General features: G+C 37.1%; 1 protein-coding gene across 3 annotated transcripts in view; it reads right to left on the reverse strand.

Moving 5' to 3' along the window:
- NAV3 (neuron navigator 3) overlaps positions 1 to 22,838 on the reverse strand; it is a 540,923-nt gene that overhangs the window by 132,245 nt on the left and 385,840 nt on the right. For all 3 annotated transcript variants that reach the window (XM_006882551.1, XM_006882553.1, XM_006882552.1), the window contains exons 13-18: positions 18,383 to 18,515; positions 16,717 to 16,987; positions 14,937 to 15,645; positions 12,183 to 12,671; positions 6,536 to 6,577; positions 4,749 to 4,909 (exon numbers count right to left, since the gene is read on the reverse strand). In XM_006882551.1, coding sequence (XP_006882613.1) covers positions 4,749 to 4,909; positions 6,536 to 6,577; positions 12,183 to 12,671; positions 14,937 to 15,645; positions 16,717 to 16,987; positions 18,383 to 18,515 — 1,805 coding nt within the window. The remainder of the gene's footprint in view (positions 1 to 4,748; positions 4,910 to 6,535; positions 6,578 to 12,182; positions 12,672 to 14,936; positions 15,646 to 16,716; positions 16,988 to 18,382; positions 18,516 to 22,838) is intronic.

Below are 22,838 nucleotides of genomic sequence, written 5' to 3' on the forward strand. Positions count from 1 at the left end.
TGTTGATAGATCTTCTACCAATCCTGACACCACATTTTTCCTCATAGAGTCCAGCCTCCTGGATAATCTGTTCTGCATACAGGTTGTAAAGGTATGGAGACGGGAAACATAACTCGCGTACACCCTTCCCAATTTTGAACCATGCAGTGTTTCCTTGCTCTTTTCTGATGACTGCCTCTTGGTCCAAGTACAGGTGTCACATTAGCACGATCAAGTGTTCTGGGATTCCCATTCTTCTCAGAGTCAGCCACAGTTTGTTATGATACACATAGTCAAATGCCTTTGCATAATAATGAAACACAAATAGATATTCCTCTGGTATTCCCTGCCCTCAGCTAAGAGCCATTTATCATTAGCTATAATATCCCTAGTACCACGACCCCTCCTAAACCCAGACTGGACTTCTGGCAGTTCTCTGCTGATGTGTTATTCCAGTCGTTTTTGGATGATCTTCAGTAGACTCTTGCTTGCATGTGAAATCAATGATATTGTTCTATAGTTTCCACACTCTGTTGGGTCACCGCTCTTTGGGATGGGAACAAATATAGATCTCTTCCAGTCAGCTGGCCAAGCGGTTGTTCTCCAGATTTCTTGGCACAACTTGGTGAGCACGTCCAGGGCAGCATCTGTTACCCGAAATATGTCAATTGGTATACCATCTATTCCTGGGGCCTTATTTTCTGCTATTTCCTTCAAAACAGATTAAACGTCTTCCTTCTTCACCATAAGCTCTTGCTTATATGTTGTTTTATTAAATTATTCTGTGTCTGTGGAATACTACATAGCGAATAAAATACACAGAAGTTGTTTTAGAAGAGTGGAGATTTGAATTTTGGTGTGTGCTATTGAAGAAAAATATATCATTACCATATAAGTTTGTTGTCATGTGCCACTGGGTCACCTGCAACTCATAGCAACCTTATGTACCATAGCTTGGAAGCCTGCCATGCCTTGAGCATGGAAGGTACTTAAAATTATTTGTTTAATGTGCTAATGAGCGAATAAAAATTAATATGAAGAAAATCAGAAAACATGCATCACAATCAAAGATGAAGTCTTTCATTTTGGAATTTTCACAAATTCCAAAATGAGTTCTCACAAATTGTTTTTGACAAAGATGAGACATACTCATGATCCAGAAATTGATAAGGATGAAATGAATATTTTAAGGAAGTTAATATTAAAAGTTTCCACCAGAAAATAAGGTGGTGAGGATTTGGCTTTGTGGGGTTTTTTTGGTTTTTGAGGTTGGCTGGTTGGTTGTCTATTTACTTCTCAAAGAATCATCGAGAAAGAATGTTTTCTCAAAGTAGCAAAATATGAAAACATTAGAGTAAGGAACCAACCTTTGAAATTAAGGGAGCTCTGGTGACTCACTGGTAAGGAACTGTGATGCTGACGCAAAGCTCCACGGCACAACAGTGAGGCATCTCCTTTCATGCACTGTATTACCTCTGAAATCCCACTGGAGGGTCAGCTATGGGTCAGTTCCCACTAGACAATGTTCAACAACAACAGCAAGAGGGAAAAATTGACAGAAGACATGACAAGTCCATTATACTTTTGAATTTTGTTTAACAAATTATTAGTTTTCTAAAATTAGTGTGCATAAACTTACATTTTTCTTTGTTCTTGTTGAGTATGACCCATAAAGAACCTATGAACAACATCTCTGAATGATGCCATCTTCACAAATTCTGACACACTTGAGCTCATTGAAGCAGTCTCTGCCACTCCGTCTGGTTAAGGGTCTTCCTCTCTTTTGCCAATCCTCCATCTTTCCAGGCATGATGCCACTCTCCAAGGGATAGCTTCTCTTAGCAACAAGCTCCAAGTACATGAGATGAAGCTTCATTATCTTTGCTTCCAAGGATCACTTTGCCTGAACTTTCTCCAAGATATATTTGTTTGTTCTTTTAGCAGCCAAGGGGATATTCAGTATTCTTTTCCAACACTAATTTATCAAAGGTATCAATGCTTCTTTCTCCTCATTCAGTGTCAAGCTCTCATATGCATAGCAAATGATTGAAAAGACCATGGCTTGAATCAGGTGCACCTTAGTCTGTAAGTTAAAATAAATGTCCCTCAATAATTTGGAGAAGTCCTTGACTGCAGACTTTCCCAGAGCAATATGTCTCCAGCTCTCCTTACTGGTGGTACCAATTGTGCTGACTATGGATCTAAGTAAGAAGAAATCATTAACAACTTCAGTATTTTCTCCACCTATCATGATGTTGCCTATTGGTTCAGTGTTAAGAGTTGATTTTTTCTTGATGTGGAGATACAATTCGTATTAAAGGCTGTACTCTTTGGTCTTCTGCAGTAAGTGCTTCAAATCCTTCTCACTTTCAGCAGTAATGTTGTATCATTCGTGTAATGCAAGTTATAGATGAGTCTTCCTCTGATCCTGATGTCACATTCTTCTTCATAGAGTCTAGCTTCTCATAAAGTTTGCTCAGCAAATACAGATTGAATAGGTATGGAGAAAGGAAACAACCTTGATGCACATCTTTGCTAATGTTAAAGCATGCAGTGTATTCCCTTGCTCTGCTCACACAATAGCCTCTTGGTCTAGGTCTAGGTTTTTCATGAGCATAGGATAGAGCAAGGTTCAGATCTGTCATTCCCAGGGTTGCTATAAGTTGTAGTTGATTTATGACACCTAACAACAACAACATATATGAGAGGGTTAAGAGGAAAAGAAATAGCTTTCCATCTTCCAAAAGGACTTAAGGTTGGAAGGTCAAATTATTAAAGAACCTAGCATTTTGTGAGTCTATTATTGGAAAGAACATTTTAACTAAAAAAGAGACAAAAATGAAGCTACTTAATATTTGACATGATAGAAGAGAAATGTGTTTCTAAATTATCTATTAAAAATATAACAGGCATGTTTAGACTTCTTTCATTATTTTGTCATTCTTCTCTGTGTTTTCTATGACATTTATGCAAATGATTTTAAATAAATGATGCTATGCACAAAAAGGAACTGTGGCTAATTACACAAATTGATATCTTTTTTATTACATTTATCTGAATATGTTCACAAAGAACACTATTAATGTAAATTCTTATATGGATTGTAGGGAGAGTTTAAGTTTCAAAATATGTCCCAAGAAGTGCTTGTGAAGTAATGGACCATACCTTTTTCATTTTTTTCCAATTTATACCTTATATTTACCTACAAAAAGCTTATATTAGTTTTGTTATAGAGTATTGTTACTTCTGAAAGAACAAAAAAGGAAACATTTTGCTGCTTTTTTTAAGAAGACTCTAAGATATAATGGAAAGGTTCTTGAGATTGAAGTTACATACTCTAGGGTCATTTCCTTTCTCTGTGCTTAATTAATGAAGGAATTTGGACACTCATACTTTGAACAGAACTCTATAAAAGAATGAGAATATTTATAATTCAAATAGATTTCAATAGTTTCAAAGGGTATAATGTTTGAAAATAATTCTATAAAAACTGAGCAATCACACTAGTGAAATGTACTGTTAGAGTGTTTTTATCCTCTTTTCATAAACATTTTAAAGGTTTTTTTAAAAAAATATAAGTCATCCAGATTGCATTTTATTAATATGCATTGTATTTTATACTGTCATTCATATACATTACACTTTATATAATTATTTAATATCTACAATGTCTTTTATTACCCCTCATTAAATCTCCAATGCATCTTGACTATTTCTTCATTTCCTGCCCCAATCTGATCTCTGCTGCCCTAGTGAGTTTTCCCCTGCTCTGCCCCCTTCTGCTGCCCCCTATCCTCTTCTCTCTCCCCTTTTGAACAGCTATAAAGTCTCTTATTCCTATTTGCTAACTGCAGCAGCCATATTTTCATTTCAAAAATTCTTCCCAAGTTGATCTTCCCTGTCCTAATTTTTTTTCCAGTGTTCATTACATATATATTCTATCTCTACTCTCCTGATTCCCTTTCCATTCCCCTCTTCCTGGCCCAGTTACCCTCCTATTTTCACAGTAGTGGCATGCAGTATTTTTCCTTTCGCGACTGATTTATTTCACTTAGTGTGCCTTTGAGTTGTGGTGCTGGAGAAGAGTATTGAATATACCATGGACTGCTAGAACAAATAGCTTCATCTTGGAGAGGGTGAAACCAGGCTCTCCTTGGGGGTAATGATTCTAAAGCTCTATCTGACATACTCTGGGCATGTTACAAGGAGAAACCAGTCCCTGGAGAGGGACATTATACTTGGGAGGGTGGAAGGACAACACAAGAGAGGAAGACCCTGGATAAGATGGATTGACTCAGTGCCTGGGGTAATAGAGGTGACTGTTTAGAAGACAATGAGGTTGGCTCAGGATAGAGCAGGGTTCAGAGATATTGTAATAGGGTAGCTATGAGTCACAAACTACTTGACAGCATTTAACAACACTAGAGTCATCTATGTTGTAGTTGTTGGGTCAAAACAAAGGCCAAAGGTGAATAAGGAATCAAAATCATGTAACGGCCTCACTCACCTTGCTGAATCATAAACCACAATAGAATGTCCCTCCCTACCATTCCCCCATCCCTGAAGGGCCTGCTCTAAAAACTTCCTCTGCCTCCCTTTTCCAGATCAAGGAACCTCCTGGAGCTCCCTTAATAAAGTACCTTTAAGCTTTCCTAGATTCTGGTCTCTTTCTTGAATCCATGACCTTACAATAGTATTTTTGAACAATTTTTATGGTGAAGTATGTACTGAAAGAAACAAAATGGAATGGATGTTTCAGAATGCTTTACCCAAGTTCGAAAAGTGGTATTTTCCTGTTGCAGAAGATGACATGGCAGAAGGGGAGACCAGGGGTGACTGGTTGCCAGTATCCTGCAGCCCTCCAGTAGAATGGGAGCGCAACCATTCTTTGCCTTCTTCTTGGTTGGCCTGCCGAGATGATGGGGTATATCTGCAAAACATCACAGCTAAAACACTTAAGCACATCCACAAGGGCAAGGCAATCTAAGGACAGAAAAACAATCGAGTGGAGCTTACTATTCAGACTGAACAACATTCTCAAACAGATTGAAGCTAATTATAATCGCTTAGTTCTTCCAGATGATTTGAAACCATCTGTTTGAATCTCACAGGAAAAAAAATATAAAGGATTCTTAAGAAGAAAATTAGGCTTCTGTGAGATATGACTCTGAAAATCATTAACAATGAACAGAAAGCCAAGTTAATTAAGGAAGACTCAGAAACACAGCATTAGGAAAGATGTGAGAAGGGTGAACACAGATTAAAAATGGTGGACACTGGGAGGAGCCAAGTAAAGTGGTCACAGAAAAGCACTGGAAATGGAACACAAAATGACAACTTGTAAAAATTAAAGAAGAAAGAATACTTGTTTTGTTGAATGTATTAATCAAAAGGGAATGTGTGCCCATTTTATTAGAATATAAATTTCTGGAACAAAATCTCTGGCAATAGTTGTTGGGTGTTTGGGTGTTGGGTGTTTGATATTGCCAAGCTTTGGAGCTGAAAGGCATTATAGTGAAAGACCTGTTTTGCCAATACTCACTGTTTTGAGAGTAAGTAATTCTTCCAAGGAAAGAGGGTTTAGCATATCATGTTCAAACACAGTTACTCTTCTGTTAGTTGTTTACATCCCCTCCTCTGATAAAAGCATGCAGTAAAGGATGACCATAGATTAAATTTGCATTTTATCATGCTTAATTACAATTATTATCTGATACTCAACTAACTCAGGTTCTGTAGCACCTCTAAAGAGTGGGAAATCCAAAGTTACTGCTGTTGAGTCGACTTCAACTCATAGCAAGCCTCCACTGGGTCTCTGAGGCTATACATCTTTATGGGAAGTGACTGCTCATATGCTGGGTTTTGGTTATCTGCTTGATGCATCAAGTATTACAGTACCAGGGGTCATTGAAGAAATAAATTACCCTAAAACTATTTTGAATTTTTGCCACAAGGATTTTTTTTAACTATGTCTCTTAGTTACATTATATGTCCTCTGATGAAAATGTTTTTGATACAAATTTGAGCATCCTTCAACCTTTCAATATTACTGGTCACATCTGGAGGCTTGATGAGTTTATTGTAAGGTTTTAGAAGCATATGCCTCCAAGATGAAAGAGTTAGGGAAGTTAGCTCAATTTTAACTTCTAAAAGTAAGGTTTTGCACTCTGCCAGGGGTTGCTGCCTCAAAAAACCCCCACGCCAAAATAAAACACAAAAACAAACAAAACACCCAATTTCATAAAATGAAACTTACAAGAAAAAACAAACAAAAAACACCCAATTTCAAGGCATGAACTTTGAATATCTGTATTATTTCCAAACAGTAATAGTATTTACACTGTGTTTCATTTGAGTCTGGGCCCCTACCAGCATTTTTATCTGTGGACTATCTCAATGATTCTGCAAGGCAGAGAAAGAATCAGGATTAAGAGTGACTTCATTCTCAATGCCAGGTGCTATAAGGCAAACAAACAGAGAAAAGAGGAGGAGAGACAGCACACAAATTTACATAACAACAGAAAAAGGCAGCAATTGTGCTGGGAGTTATATATACCTTAGTCCCTTTTTGGGTAGTGTATTTCTGTCAAGCTGCATGCTGTTAAAACAAAGAAAACCCCTAAGGACATAATGCAAACAAAACTTCCAAAGTACACATCCAACAAAAAAACCCAGTTCTCTGCTTAACAACATAAAATAGTTTTTTGTAACACAATTTTAGTGCTTTGGAAAAGTCAAAGGTGACCAGATGTTCATGTCTATAACACATCTGAGCTTCTCTCTAAGTTAGTACCATTCAATGATAATTAGTAACAGGAATGAAAAAAAATATTTTAAATAATACACTATCATAATCCCCTCTGAATTTTATTAACTTAATGCTTTCTCTATGTGACTGGCTTGACTTTTACATGAAGGAAAATCAAGAAGGTAAAAATGAGATAGATTTTGTAAGTCAGAATAACAAACTCTGACTAGGAATGACAAGAATCAATCTTTTAAAGAATATTTTTTAAAAAATTCTTTAATATCTAGACATTATGCCTTTTAATAAATGTTTTATAAAAATAGTTCATTTTTCCCATTTATATGTAGAGGAAGATAAAGAATATTGATGAGTACTTGCTTAAAAGTCAATATTTTGCCATCGTTTATTAAAACATTTTAATAAGATTAAATTGTACAATTCTTGGAAATTGTAAATCTCATATATTAAATAAACTACGTTTTATTAGTCTTTAGGCAATTTTCAATTTATCATGTTGTTGTTAACTGCTGTTGAGTTAAAACCCACTTACAGCTGACCCTCTAGTGGGTTTTGAGAGGCTGTAAATCACCCACCTTCCTCACAGGAAGCAGCTGGTAGACTCAAACCACCAACTTTTGTACTGGCACCACAATCCCTTACTACTAGGCCACTGTAATAAAAATGTGTGTAAAGATAAGTGAAAGTGGCTTCCCAAGAAACATTGAAGCAGAATGTCTATTAAAACTTAAATGGAGTTAAGTGTAAGATTTTTTTTGTTGTTGTTATAACCTCTTGTGTGTGCTTAACTATAGAATGATATATATTTGGATTTGCAAAATTACAGTTTTTCCTGTTAGAATTTCAAACGATCAAAATTAAACACACAGAAAATGCATAATGGAAATGATAGAACATGAATGCAAACACATTGACTTGAAATTTAATCTCTCAAAATCAAAACTAAAATGTTTCCTTCTATTTTCACTCCATTATTTAGCATTGCAAGATAAAACATTCAAAATCATCACACAACTTTAGTTTTATTACCAGAAAAATCTAAGTAATTTTAAATATCTATCATATAGGAGTCTATTTCTGTATTTTATCTGAACTATATAAGTTTCAAAGCAGCATGGGTGGTAAAAAAAGAAAAAAATATATAGAATGAATTAAGAACTAAAAAAAACCCTCATTCACATGGAGTTGGAACTGACTCATAGCTGACCCTCCAGTGAGTTTTCAGAGGCAAGAAATCACATGGGAGGCGACAGCCCATCTATCTCCAGTGGAAGAGCTGGTGGATTCAATCTGTGAGCTGTTGAGTTGGCAACACAATTCCTTACCATGTATCAGAGTGTACGTGAACAGATACGAGACACTTCCAAATATGAACTATTTTAGTGCTAAAATTAATATTTCCATATTAACTTATTATTATCTTTTTCATGATCTTTTTCATATGTATTAAAGTAACAGAACAAACTGAAACAAGCTTTTTTTAGGATTAAGAAATTGTTGCGAAAAATAACAGGCCTATAAATACGCTGAATAACTGAATAAAGAGAAAATTTAGGTAAAATGTATTTAAAATTAACATATTTTTAAAATTTTATTTTGTGTGTGTGTGTGTGTGTGTGTGTGTGTGTGTGTGTGCGCGCGCGCGCACATGCGCGCGCGTGTGTACCGTCAAATCAGATCTGACTGGTACAGGAGAAGATTGTTCCTCCTTCTCCAGCAGAGCATCTGGTGGAGTTGAACCATGCACCTCTGGGATTGCAGTGTAGCTTCCTGCCACTAGGCCATCAGAGCTCGCCTAAAATTAATATCTTAAGTAAACAGATCCATAAATCTTGATAATAATAATTTTATGATGTAAGTAGCTTCCCACAAACCCTTGAGCCACAAACAATAGGCCTTCAAAAGGCCAGGCTTCGAGTAAAAGGCCAGCGAAAAGAAATGTAGGGGAGACTTGAGCCAATATTGATGGGGGTGGCTTCGTTTAAAGGAAGTGAAATAAGATTTTCTAAATCCTCTGGTTTTTAATCTACTGTATATATTTTTACATCTTGGTTAGGCTGGGGGTGCGGGGCAACCTTTCAAAAGCAAATGTGTACTGGCTATGCCCAGTGGTCAGCAGTGTTCTGAACCAACCGCAGATGAACAGCTGCTAAGGAAGGCATGCATATATGCATTTGCTTGATATTTTAGTCATTTTAATGAATAAGATTTTAAGCAAAAATAAAAATCTTTATTAAGAACTATTGATTTAATGAACAAAAGAAAATCAAAGCGAAATCACTAAGCCCACTATCTTCAAGTCAATTCTAATTCACAGAGATCCTATATGAGTTGGCTGCAGTGTTTAAATTACCAGGAGCACTGTTGATGACAACGGTTCAGTGCTTGATTACTAGTCAAAATGTTGTAGATTTGAACCCACCACAGCCTTGGAAACCCTATGGAGAAATTCTACAATGTCCTGTAGGATTGCTATGAGTCAAAATTAACCAAACAACAATGGATTTATTGGTTATTGTGGTTGTTGCTGAGTATCACTGATGCAGAACCGACTCATAGCTGACTCTCCAGTGGGTTTTCAGAGGCAGTTAATTGCATGGGAGGAGACTGCCCACCCTTTTCCCACGGAGCAGCTGGTGGATTCCAACCTTGTGCTGTCAAGGACGGCAGTACAGATTCTTACCACTAGGCAGCCAGAGCTTTAGATTTATTGGTACTAGTCTAGAAAGCTTAATAAGCTATTCTAAAATTATAGAACAGGTGAGTCATAAACTTATATATATCTGCACTCTATGCTGCTAAATAATTTGACATGGATATTTTAACACACTTTCTCAGGTATGGCTCTAATTTCTTTAGCTTTTTCAACATTTGCTAACTGCTTAGTGACAACTAAGCTTCAATCACAGATCAGATCTAAGTGTTTTCTTCAACAGACTATAACATTTACTTAAAAAAGAACCTTTTAAGCTAACATGCCTTGGAATTTTGTTCTCAAGAACAGATAAAGCACAATTTATAATACAAAATATTATTTCAATTTAGCTTACTGGAAAGAACAAATTGAAAATTACATTATATTAAAATTTAGAATATTTTAAAAGGATATATTTTAATAAGGTAAATATCACTTAATATTCATCACCATACTTTATTAAGAATGAATAGCATATTTTAATGAATAAAAATTATTATTTATTCATTTAAAGTTAATTTGATAAAAATATTAATGTATCTATTCCAATATTCAGTCTCTTCCCCATCAACAACCCTCTTTCCACTGCTGTTAAGTCAGAACCCACTCATAATTGTTCCTCCAGTGGATTTTCAGTGGCTGTAAATTACACGGAACGAAACTGCCCATCTTACTCCTGTGGACCCATCTTGGACTTGATAATGTTACTCCTCATCACTAGGCCAACCGAACTACCTATTTAAATATTAGACTAATCCTTATATACAATTATCCATTTAAGAATCTGAGGAAGAATGAAAAATACATGCTTAAAGAAAATAAGTTGACTGTATAGTTAAATTTTTATAGAGAAAACATGTATTCACTTCTGGTAAAATATAGTTCAAAGTAAAATATTAAAATTAGTTAAATCTACAAGGTATACCAAATTGGTCTTTTTTGATGATTGATTACAACAGTTATTTGGTTATTGTTGTCTAAACTTTTAATGTTTGAATGAAAAAGAACAAAAGTTGATGGTCAAATAGGCAATCTGTTGTAATCTTCTTTATGATTTAAAAAATAAAAAGTGTTTTGGGAGAACTCTGGCTAATAATTAGTAAATTAGGGTTTGGCTATCAGATAGATACTTGTGTTTTTCAAGTACTAGACAATTTAGGATACAAAATCTAGAACACATTTTATAAAATTATACATTGCTAGTGAGACGTTTTCAAGATCATTTATTTGCTGGATGTATAGAAAAATAACATGTCAGGATGTTCATTTACTCTAAAATTGCTAAAAATAGAATTTAAGGAGCTGTAGAAAGCCTAACTTCCTAAATGGAAATAAGATATACTGGGTTTTATGTGTGTTGTCTATAATAGTAGGACTAGAAGGGAAATGGAATGCAAATGTCTACATTTCCATTTCTAGGACCAAGCTGTTCCCACATTTCTTTTGATCTAGATTTTTTAAAAGAATAACAAAAGTCCTAGAGTTAGTAGTCACCCATCAAAACAAATGTCAAAACTAATATTACAGTTGATTTTATTTTCTTCTTAACCAAGGTCAAGCCTTATATCACTGCCCATGTTCCCTGCCTGGGAGCAATGGAAAGTAAAACAGTGTGGAACCAATCGGAAGACATTTCCCAAGGAGCCTGCTGGTGCAATGGTTATGTGCCCAGCTGCTGAGTGAAAGATTACTACGTTGAACACAAAAACCCCTTGGAAACCTTTCAACTTTGGAAACTCTATGGGGCAGTTTGAGTTTGTCCTGTTGGGTAAATATGACTTGATATTGAATCATCTTTGTGGCAGTTGGCTCGACTTTTAAAAAAATGTCCCAAAGGGAAGATAAAGAGGAATGAGAGTTGAATGGGACACTTTTGATCAAGGACCAACTGCAGTTAAGGTGGAAAATCTGGAAGAGATTTTCACTATCAGAGTGAAAATAGTTTCGGTATTCCCATTTTCAATGACCATTATGCTTCTGCAAATAATTCAAACAAGGTATGTATGCAAGACAGTTTTTTATTACTTTGGTGTAACAAGAATTCAATAACACTGGGGCACACTGCGGGGAAGGCGGCAGTTTTATGTTATTTTTCCAGAGGGTTACGAGTCAGTACCAAAGTTTCTGAGAAAATATATATTTTTTTTGAGGGGAAATCTAGAGTCATCAACAGGAAACATCTTGTAATATGCTTTATTTTCAAGGGGATTATTAAAATGTCACTGGGATTATAATTTTATCTAAGAATTCTTAGCTGGAAGTTGATATTTTTTCTGATGCTACTAGGATTGCCCAGTAAGAAATTTGTTTTTTGTGCTTTTTTTTTTCTCAAAGAAGTGCTATTAGTGTAAATTTAGGACACTACTCAGAGCAAAATAGTAGTAGGTTTTCAAGTTTGATCCTGAACAGTACTTCAATTAAATAGGGAACTTTTGTTGATCTAGAGTTAGAGTCATGTCTTTAAAATGCCTTGAGAAGACATCTTTCAGTAGATAAATACATGCTTTGAATTTTATTTAGCTTGCCTACTGAGTCTGTGCACAATAAAAAGAAACCTCAAAATCATCCTACACTTTTAATCTTCTGCACATTTGGTATAAAAAATAAATAAAAGGCCCACTCTCACCAATCTAAGTTCTTTGCATGGTGACACGCCCCACTGAAATCAAGGGAATTTAAGGAGGGAAGGTTGGTTATGGGGAGGGGAGAATGAGGACTTCACAGATGCCTCCAGGAGCTCACCTTTCTGAGAGAGTAGATCTCACACTACCCGTTCTCATGAGCAGGCTCTGAACCTCGTGATTGCCTGTGGTCAATCCAGACAGGGAACCGTGATGGCTGAGGGGGAGGTCAATGGACTCAGAGCTGGTATGGAGGCTAGTCATGGACTGGTAACTTGGCGTGTCCTTGCTGCCAGCAGAGGAACTGCTCAGATTGGCAGCCCACACAAGACCACCTGATGTGAAAGAGTGAACCGATGCTGGGCTGGAAGCCAACGAGTGACTTAAGCTTATAACATCTGTCGTTAAGTCTGAGGGTTTATTGAAGAGCGGGCTGCTGCCACCACTTAGCCCACCAGCACTGCCCATGCTGCCCGTACCGGACGATGGCGATTCCAGACTGCCTTGCCGTGCTAATGTGGTACTAGGACTGGGCATTACTGAGGAGGATTTCACACCCTCAGTATTAGGTGCAGAGGCAGATTTGCCACCTGCCTTGGCACCAAACAACCTAAAAGAAAAACAAATAACAGCTTCAGTTGTTCCAAGAAGCTAACATCCACATTTAATATATAGGGCTATGGTACACAGAGCCAAGTGTGCTTTGGTGTGCTGGGCTACCAAGCACTTCCTGTCTCTATGTTAATAGACTTAATATTAACTTGGATGTCTTAACAAGTTCTGAAAGTTCTTATATCACCAGAGAGGTAAGTTAGTACTGGGCTGTTACCGGGGGCAATGAGGATGAGGGGTAGGATCAGAGGGTAAAACAGAAGCAGGTCAAACGTGAAGATCGCTGACAAATTTTAAGTACTCATGAGAATTATTTTTGCAAACGTAATATAGTTTGACCATACTTTCTGTTACCTATTTACATAACCATTATAATGAAACAACTTCTACGCATTCGGTATATAAAACTTATAAATATTTGTTGTTGTTGTTGTTTTTCTTTTGTACTTAATAGTTTCTTTAATATCTAAAAGGGATGTATATGACAAAGTTAAAGTGGTTATTATTGCATCACTGGTGGCCTGGGTGGCTGTCCGGGAGTAGTGAGTGGTAGGTACAATACTGTACACTGTTGACAACACGTGAACTGGTCTGTCATCCACCCCAGAAAAGACTAAAGGATCAGTTGCCAGTGGTATTCAAATACATATTTAGAAAATATAATTGGTGCTAAATTATAGGTTGGAGTTTGATTCAGAAAACATTTTAGTTTTGTAAGTGAAGTAAATGATATAACTGAATTTATGTAAATATGGAAATAGAGTGATATGAGGCAATGGCATAATGATTACTATTTAAGTTGCAATGGAATCCATATTTCCTCTCTAGAAATATTTCATGACGAATATGAGAAATTGTTTCATAGGTAATGGGCCACAGGAGGGCACTATTCAACTTGAGCAACAGAAATACTTACACTCACTCCAAGTCAATAATTCATTTTTTTTCCAATGAGAATCAATAGTTCAAAACTCTCATTCTTCTGGATTAATGTATCTACTGAGGAATATAACCTCTACATTGTTCAAACAATCATGTAACTGAAATTGCTTGAAATGTAAATATTTCCAGGCCCTTTATTTCCAAGCTATCAATATTTTTAGTTTAGTCAGCAGAATGAGAACAAACATAAAGAGACCTTAACAGATGATGGATCATGCTCCATCATTTTGAAGCTGAAGAAAGAGATCTGGAGAGGTTCACAATTTCTCCCAAGTCTTTAACAGTATCTATTTGCGTGTCACTTAAAACACATTAATAATTTCACAACAGTTAACTCTACAGCAGAAGTGCACGTTCCAGACTAAAGGCAATCCCAATGAGGAAACCAAGTTGTGTTGCTTGTCTGAGTCATAGCAAAGAAAACTGATAGCCTAATTTTGGTATTTAATTCTTCAGTTTTTAAGCCTGTATTAAATAGCTGTATTTTACAACTTTCTGCCAATCATGATATAACTTTATATTATTTAATATATCAATGTACGGTACTATTTTAAAATTCTTTAAATAATAACCTATCTTGATATTCTCTACTAGGCAAGATACAACCAACTCAACACACCATTCAAGATATAGTAGCATGCAACTATGTGCCCTGTCACAAGAAATACAACTTCATTTACACTGCTGATCACCAACACATTAGTATCAGGCAAGGTAGAACACTGAAACCAAATACAAATAGTGTTAAAGACCAATTTTGTTCTGTTTGTTAATTATGGAAGTGAAGGACAGGAATCTCTAGAAGTTTTACAAGCTGTTACTGTGCTTTATCACTATCCTTGGATATTGCCATATGCTTTCAAGTCTCTGTCATTTGTGTTGCTAAAATTGTGAGAGTGCAATCAAGAGATTTTTCTGTTTTGCAAAATGAGCACTGAACTTTTTTAATTATTTATGAGATCAGCTTCGTAGAACTCATTTTGTATCAGAAACTAAATGTAAGGAATAAAAATAAAACCAAATCCATTCATCTATCTTAGAATATACACTTGTGTATATACAGAATATAGAATATCTTATTCACAGATAAATATAGAATATATCTATACCTTATACATAAAGATATATAGCTATAGTTCTATATAGATATACATCTATAGACACATTGTAGATATAGAATATATGAAGAAGCTCTGATGTATAGACTATATATATCTTAGACCATATAAATTTGTATATATACATACATATATATGTAAATGTATATATACGTGGGGGGGTTTCTTTTATACTTTCCCATTGTTATTTCGCACATCCTTACCTTCTAAACGTAGGTGAAGCAATATCAGGATACTTGGATCCTGGTTGCCTGAGGCCCTGTGACCCACAAGCATTAGCAGAAGTAGGGCTGGACTTTGGGGAACCTGATAAAGAAACACTCTCTGAATCGGAGACTGCCACTTTTTCCTTTTCCTTGTCTGTCTGGTTAACAGTGACAGGACTGGAGCGCCCGGATCCAATCTTGGTGGGTTCTCTGAGTTTGGAGGTGGTAGCCCCCGCCGACTTACTGCTGACGTTGGAATCGATACTGCTGGTGCTCGACCTGTGGCCCCCTCTGCCCGGGATGCCACTGGTGCTGGATTTTGAAGGGCGGGGCAGGCTGCGGTACTGCAGCGTGGTCTTGGAGCTCACATGCAGCACCACGTCATCCTGATTCTGGGAACCGTCCAAACTGGTTTTTCTCCCAGCATTCGACTTCCCACCAATGGCGGCAGATTTGGGGATTTTACCCAGCGTTGCTGAGCCACTGGTGATGGTTGCTCCGCTGGCAGTGATCATGGTAGAAGACCCTACTCCACTTGGTTTCTTAAACCCAAAAGAGCCAGTGGTCGTGGGTCTCCCGATGCCTGAGGGTGGCTTTTTCCCCTCATCTCCACTGCTTTTCCCTGCATCTGACGGAGATCTTTGGAGAGAAGATCCTTTCAGGGAAGCCTTCCCTTTCTCCGAAGCTTTGGCATCATCGGTTTTCCCTAATAAGGAGAAAAATGCAATTATAGGCATTTGCATGCTTTAATACAATATTTAAAAATATAGTAAAATGCAATGATACTTTTTATTACCTCACTTGCTGAATTCTTATTGTTTTAGCTCAAAATAGGTATCACTTTAATACACTAAGAAAATTTAGAATAGACTTACAAAAATACAGCATTACAGCCGTCAGAGGAAATGCTGTAAGATCATGGAGATATATAAACATGGGTTTGGTTGTTTGTTGTTTTTTTTTTTTTTAATTTCTTAAGGTCTGATAGCTTGGAACTCTTCCTTTATAAAAACAACACCTAATAATATAAAGCTAAGCTCTAGAAAAATAATTCACTTGGGTATCTGAGAGATGATTATATTTGGAGTGCTGTGTTACATCAGTACTTCAGGTGGTTCTATTTAAAATTAGACACTATTTAAAAAGTAGTTACTAACAAAATCTTTAAGAAAGGACAGCAATATTTGGCAGAACTCTCTCACTTTCTTTTTTCTATAAAACCTGACCCAAAAGCATGATTTCAATTTCCAGCATTCCAATCCTTCAATTATGCAATGTGTTTATACTGCTCGGAGTTTCTCCCAAGCGTCTACCAGGACGGCAGAAGGAAATAAATGTTATTTACTGAATGTGATCGTTTCTGTCAAGTTAGAACAAACTCATAGTTGACCCTCCAGTCGTTTTTCAGACACACAGTCTGAAGGAGGCTGCCCATCTTTCTTCCGTGGTGCAGCTGGTGGATTTGAACTGTCTGCCTGTAGATTGGCAGTGCAATGCCTTATTTACAAGTCCATCAGAGTAGTCTTATCTCTGTGAACATAAATGGTTGTGGCAAAATAAAAAGACACCCAGTAGTCCCTATCATGTGGGTGCTATCCCTCATGCTATAATAGGGAATTCTGTGATTGTTATATTCATGTGAGCTTTTATGAGAAAGTATGTACCTTTGGGATAGGAAACATAGTTACATACACGATTAAATATTCAATTAAAAACTTAAATTGTTAAACAAATGGAAGAATTAAACAATAACTTAACAGTCATGTTACAAGCCTACCAGGGGTCTTGAGTGCACTTGTTCCAGCTTTCTGCCTGGACGGTGTTCCCCCTTGCGCAGACATGCCCCTTCTCCAAGAACCCGTCTGTGAAACCGACAAGGAGGCTTTCTGTCCTGCCTTCTCAGGGTCCTCAGGAGGCCCTGTGGAAACACCCTTCCACTTGCCACCACCATCCCCATGACTGTCAAGGTCCTCTTCGGATTTTTTCAGCTCCTCAGTACTATCCCAGGTCTCATCGGTGACAGAACGTTTCTCTGAATCTGTCTTCAGCTATACAGAAAATATTACAGTAAGATTTTATATGAAACAGTCTAAGAATTAAAGCATTGGCACAAACTTTCATATACTCAGTTTATTGCCATTGAATCAGAACTGACTCAAAGCTTACTCTCCATTGAGATTCTGAGTCTATAAAGAACATGGAAGGAGCTTGTCCATCTTTCTCCCACTTAACCGGTGGTGATTTTGAACTGTCAGAGAGGCACAGTCTATGGGTTAGCAGGGCAACTCCCTGAACATATCACAAATGTTCTTTAATTTCATAGCTAATAAACCAAGATACTGCCATCGAGTGAGAACGAACTCATGGCTAACACACCAGAGGATTATAAGAGGCTGTAAATAGTACAGATGATTATCCGTTTCCCAAGAAACCTCTGATAGATTTGAAACACATTTGAGTTGGGAGAGCAACTCCTTACCCACCCGGCCACCAGAATGTCCTCAATTCCCTCAATTTCATAGAAGTGGTAAAGGAAAAAAGCACTCATTTAAATTTCAAAAGAATTCCAGAGCACTGATTTATATTTCAAAAGAATCCCAAAGAGACCTCTATTTTTACCTATGGCTTTACTTAAGTTTCATTAATTTTAGTCACTTAATTCTCACTTGCACATATTAGATGTCAGAATAAATATATGCGAGAAAACCTAATTAAACACTCCAGAGATGAATGGATTTTCTATGTAAGATCTAACAGGGAGAAGTGGGACAAAATAAAACCCAATTATTTAATAGCCATTTTTAACTCACCATTCACATGAGATCCAGTCATTTCTTTCAGAGGTCAGTATAAAATTAATCAAGGACTATACAAATGAGACTATTAAAATGTTCATTAGATTTTGTTAACAAGTCTGTTATGAGAGAGATGGTTGCACTGGGTGACATTGTATCAATGGAAAACATCTGATTAACTGAAAATAGGCTCAAGTATATGTTGTACTTCTTGAAGGTATAGCTCTAGGAACACTAAAAGGCATTTCAGTGGCAGGAGTGTAAAAATGAGCCCTAATTTATCCTGAATGTTAAACTATTGAGATATATTTGAAAATAAGCTAGGTGTCATTAAGTTGGTTCTAACTCATAGAGACCCCATGTTGGAAGATCGCGTGAACACTGCTGAGTTCAACCACTGAGGGGATTGAGCCCATTGTGGAAGACACTGTGTCAAAGTTCTCACTGTGGGGTAGGGGTGGTCTTCCAATTTTAAAATAATGTAACGCTGTTTAGAGGAAAACCTGGTGGTGATGTTGTTGTTGTTTAATGCCGTCGAGTCGTAGACGACTCATAGCGACCCTATGAACGAACAGCCTGAGCACTGTTCATACATAGAGTTCCTGGTGGTGATAGTGGATGAAAAAATGAAGCATGAAGCATCCTCACCTGAGTGTTCTTCCTGGAAGGGACGGTGATGTTGGAGTAGGAGCTGACTGAGGATGTGGTGTTCAAGTCGTCAGTGCTGATGTTATCGAGGGTGTCACTGAGACCACTGCTCACAGAACTGCTGTCATCCCAGCTAAAAGCAAAAGACACAGGCATGATTAGCTCAGCACATGGCACACAAGGCAAGTTCTCTCCATTTCCATGCAACTTTTACCAGGCCTCCGAAAGATTATGCTGTTTATTTGTAACTTATGATAAGAAAGAATTTCTTTTCCTTTCTTTGGAAAATCATATTTTCCAAAAATATGATAGAAATTAAATATAAACTATGAGAATGTCGACTGTATGAGGATAATATTATCTGACATTTCGAAGAAATCAGCACTTCAAGTAGATTCTGAAGGAATTTTTTTTTATCATGAATGGGAAAAAAGGCTATAAATATCTGTTGGATATAAACTAAGAATAACATTACAGTTGACTTTTTTCCCTGAAAAGGTAATCAATGGATACAAGAACATTCTTTGTTCTAAAAATAAAAAACCTTAAAAAATCATCCAGTCTTTCAGTGAGAACCAGAAAGTCATCGTTTCTTCATGTTAGTAACAACTTCAAATCATTTTTTTTTTAGTATTAACTATGTGTTAGTGCAACTCTACTCTTTATTCCTTGTTGTTAGTAGTCATCAAGTTAATTTCAACTCATGGACAATAAATATACAAAAATAATTAAAAATTTAAACTATTGGGCCCTCAATGTAAAAGACCTAGTGTAACAGCAAGTAAAGGGAGCTCTGATGTACTAGTGCCAAGAAGCTGCCCTTCAATCCTCAAAGCCTGTGGGTTAAGTCCATCAGTAGCTCTGTGGCAGAAAGATGGGCAATCTTCTATGGAGCTATTAACTGCCTCTGAAAACCCTCAGAGGGCCGGCTACGATTAAGTTCCAACTGTACCCAGTACAACAACAACAGTGAATAAAGGTAGGGCAGAGCTAAACAAGAACTGTGTTTTCCTAGGCCATTGAAGTTAAGGTCATATTTAACACGAATTTGGATGGTAAGTGTATTATTCATGGTAATAGTAAACACCTAGATTCCTTGCAAAAAAGAAGAAAATAAATATGATCGACTACAAAAATAAATTAAAAAAATTAGAAAAAGGAACTATTGGAGCAATATTTTTTTTTAAAAAAAACCTTTCTTTTTTTAAAAAAAATCTTCCTTTTGGTTTTCATTTATATTTAAGGCACTGGTTGGTAAGGAAATACTTATTTCTGCCATTTTTCTATTTGTTTTCTATGTACCTTCTAATAATGCTTGATTATTGATTGTTGTTGCTCTGTGTTTTCCTGTCAACCATGACTCATAGCAACCCTATGAACACCACTCTGCACCTTGCACTATCCTAAGTCAACATTACCATCGCTGACACACCCAACTCCATTGGCATAGTCACTGCATCAACCCTCTCTTGGAGGGTCATCCTCTCCTGTGCTGACCTTTTACCCTTCCAAGTATGAGGTTCTTTATTCAATTACATAATCTTGAATATTGACACTCATGCAATAATATCATCCCTCTGACAACTTTCTGAATATTCTTTTTTTATATTTTAAATTTTATGTGTGTGTACCATCAAATCAGATCTGACTGAAACAGGAGGAGATTATCCCTCCTTCTCGAGCAGAGCATCTGGTGGATTCGAGCCGCATATCTCTGGGATTGCAGTGCAACTTCTTGCAACTTTCTGAATATTCTTATCTGACAATATGCAGCATCTTATTTGGGCTTCTTGACTTTGGCCTTTGCCAACACATCTCCCTCAGGGGAAAATGGGTTGATGACCACATTACTCCCCTACTTAAGACTCTTTAAAGACAATCTTCAACAAAGCATATTCCAAAATGGAATGCAACTGCTTCATAGGATGGAAAAGGTAGTTCCTTGCAGTATAAGAGAAGCATTTGAAATTCTTCATGAATTTGTGGTTTAAAGAAGAATAAAGTAGGATTTTTAAATATTCTTCTGTATGCTGACCTTGGTACCCTCAAAGTGCCAGGTGATACAGGCATAAATGGGGAGATGAAGTAGTTGTCTGTGAAGGATAGGAAAGTATAGACCATGGCTCTCTCATCTATGGACTGACTCTCAGACATTTGTGATGTACTGTAGTTTAACCATGTTCTATTAAATTAACTCATGCACAGCAAATGTATAAATTAATCGTCATCTTCCTAAAGTTGCTATGACTTGTGGTCAAATGGACAACACATAGCAACAACAGTCAACAGTCAAGAAGACACACCAAATGTCTGGGCGAGGTCTGGTGGCAAGATGCTGCTCTGTAATCCCTAAAGCATTCAGTTCGAGGCCACCAGCCATTCGTCAGGGAAAAGGAAGGACAATCTCTTCCTGTGCAATTAACTGCCTCTGAAAACCCACTGAAGGGGCCAGTTATGGGTCAGTTGCTACTCGATGGTACTCAACACCACCACCACACCAAATACAGATATTAGGAAGCTCTGGTGATGCAGTCGGTAGACAGTTGTGCTGTTAAACCAAAAGCCATGTACATATGAATCCAAAAGGGGCTCCATGAGAGGAAGATGGCCCAACTATGAGTTAGTTCTGACTTAACGACAAGGAGTGTGAGTTTTATTTATGTTTGTGGTTGTGTGGGTTTTTGTTTTTTTTTTAAATGCAGATATTAGGCAAAGTCGAAGTTGAACTTCATGAACGGGAGAAACAAAATGCCAAAAACTCATGACAATAACTCCCACCATGCTAGTTCAGTAGGCCCAAGGGTCCAAGACTGGGATAATGAGAATCAGACCACAAAGATGAGGCAAACTGATACTGTTTCCAACTCCGGTATATACGCACTTCATTAGTCCTAAGTTCAGATAACAGTGAGGTTGTAAGATCATACATGAAATACATTTTAAGAAATTGTTTTGTTGTTGTCTAATGCCGTCGAGTCGTAGACATCTCATAGCGACCCTATGAATGAACAGCCTGAGCACTGTTCGTACATAGTTTCCAGAGGCAAGCCATTTTGGAAGTGGATGCTGCTCCTTGCTTCCAGGCTTGATTTAGTCAGGAAGCTCCAGCCAACTGTCCACCATGGGTGCCCACTACCATGACTGGCACATCACTGTCACAGGCTTCAGCATCACAGCAACCACGAGTTACCTCTGTACAGCAACACACAGACCAGTGCTATACCATCTAGAAGAATGTTTGACGGGAAGACAATTTGAACCTGGCCAAGGGCCACAGATGACAATCACCCACCTTCAGCTTGGTATCTTAGCTTCCTTCCACTAGGCCAATGTAGCTCTAAGTTTGACCTCCAGTCAAATGTGTTTATGACGATCCCTCTCTAGGTGTTTATGTTGTTTTGAGCTACTATCAACAGATAGTTTAACACTTATGGACCTGTTTATTGCTTTTGAGTGAGAACCAACAAACAGCTGATTGTCGAATGAGTTTCTGACAGGCTATAAATGCCATGGGACGGGACTGTCCATTCCTCTTCGTGGAGTGGTTGGTGGATTTGAACCCACAAAGATACACCACCATTAGCAGCACAATTCCCTGTAGACTGGGCCACCAGAACTCCCTAAACTGATAGTATAAATTAGTATTAATTATGAAGAGGGTATAAATTAGACCCTTATTAGTGTTCATTGAATTTTTAAGGAAATCAAAATGGTATCTTATGACTTTTATTTGTAGTTTCTAAATTATTGTAGCTTCTGAATATCCTCCCTATATATTCTTTTTTAAAAAAACCCTATATACTCTTGTGATCATTTTCTACATTGGTCTCATACCCCTTCCCAAGGTAGAAAACGAAACACAACTGAAGAAACCAAATCCCTACATTTCCATATTCTCTTCCAGCTAGACATGGCATTTGATGCAACATCATTAATCACAGGCACCCAGGGAGACACAAATGAGAAAAATCTATATTCTCACAAGTATGGCAGCAAAATTCAACTCTTTTCTATCAATACTGGCAGTTATTTGGTCTGCAGTTACAAGTGTCAGAGGTGCTTCACAGAGATAGCAGTGATTTGCTGGTGCGAAGTACGGGCAATCTCCTCCTACACAATTTACTGCCTCTGAAAAGTCACTGGCAGGTCAGGTGAGGGCCGGTTCATACTGGACGGCACACAACAATAACAACACAACAAGGATGGCCAAGAGAGCACAGAGGGTCTGGTTCGCCCATCATCCCAATGATGCAAAGCCTCCTAGTTTGCTTTAATTCCTTGAACTAGCCAAAGTAGATTCTATAGTTTGCAGCCTAGTAAAAACATAAATATTTTATAAAATATCACTTTCTCTTCTTTACCATATCCTTTCATTTTTCATAGAATATGTATTTTATAATTAATACGATATCGCAGACATGCATTCTTATAAATAATAAAAATATGAACAAATAAA

This window comes from Elephantulus edwardii, unplaced genomic scaffold, assembly GCF_000299155.1.
Source record: "Elephantulus edwardii isolate Elephantulus edwardi_28Jun2011 unplaced genomic scaffold, EleEdw1.0 scaffold00021, whole genome shotgun sequence".
In the NCBI taxonomy this organism is placed as follows: domain Eukaryota; kingdom Metazoa; phylum Chordata; class Mammalia; order Macroscelidea; family Macroscelididae; genus Elephantulus; species Elephantulus edwardii.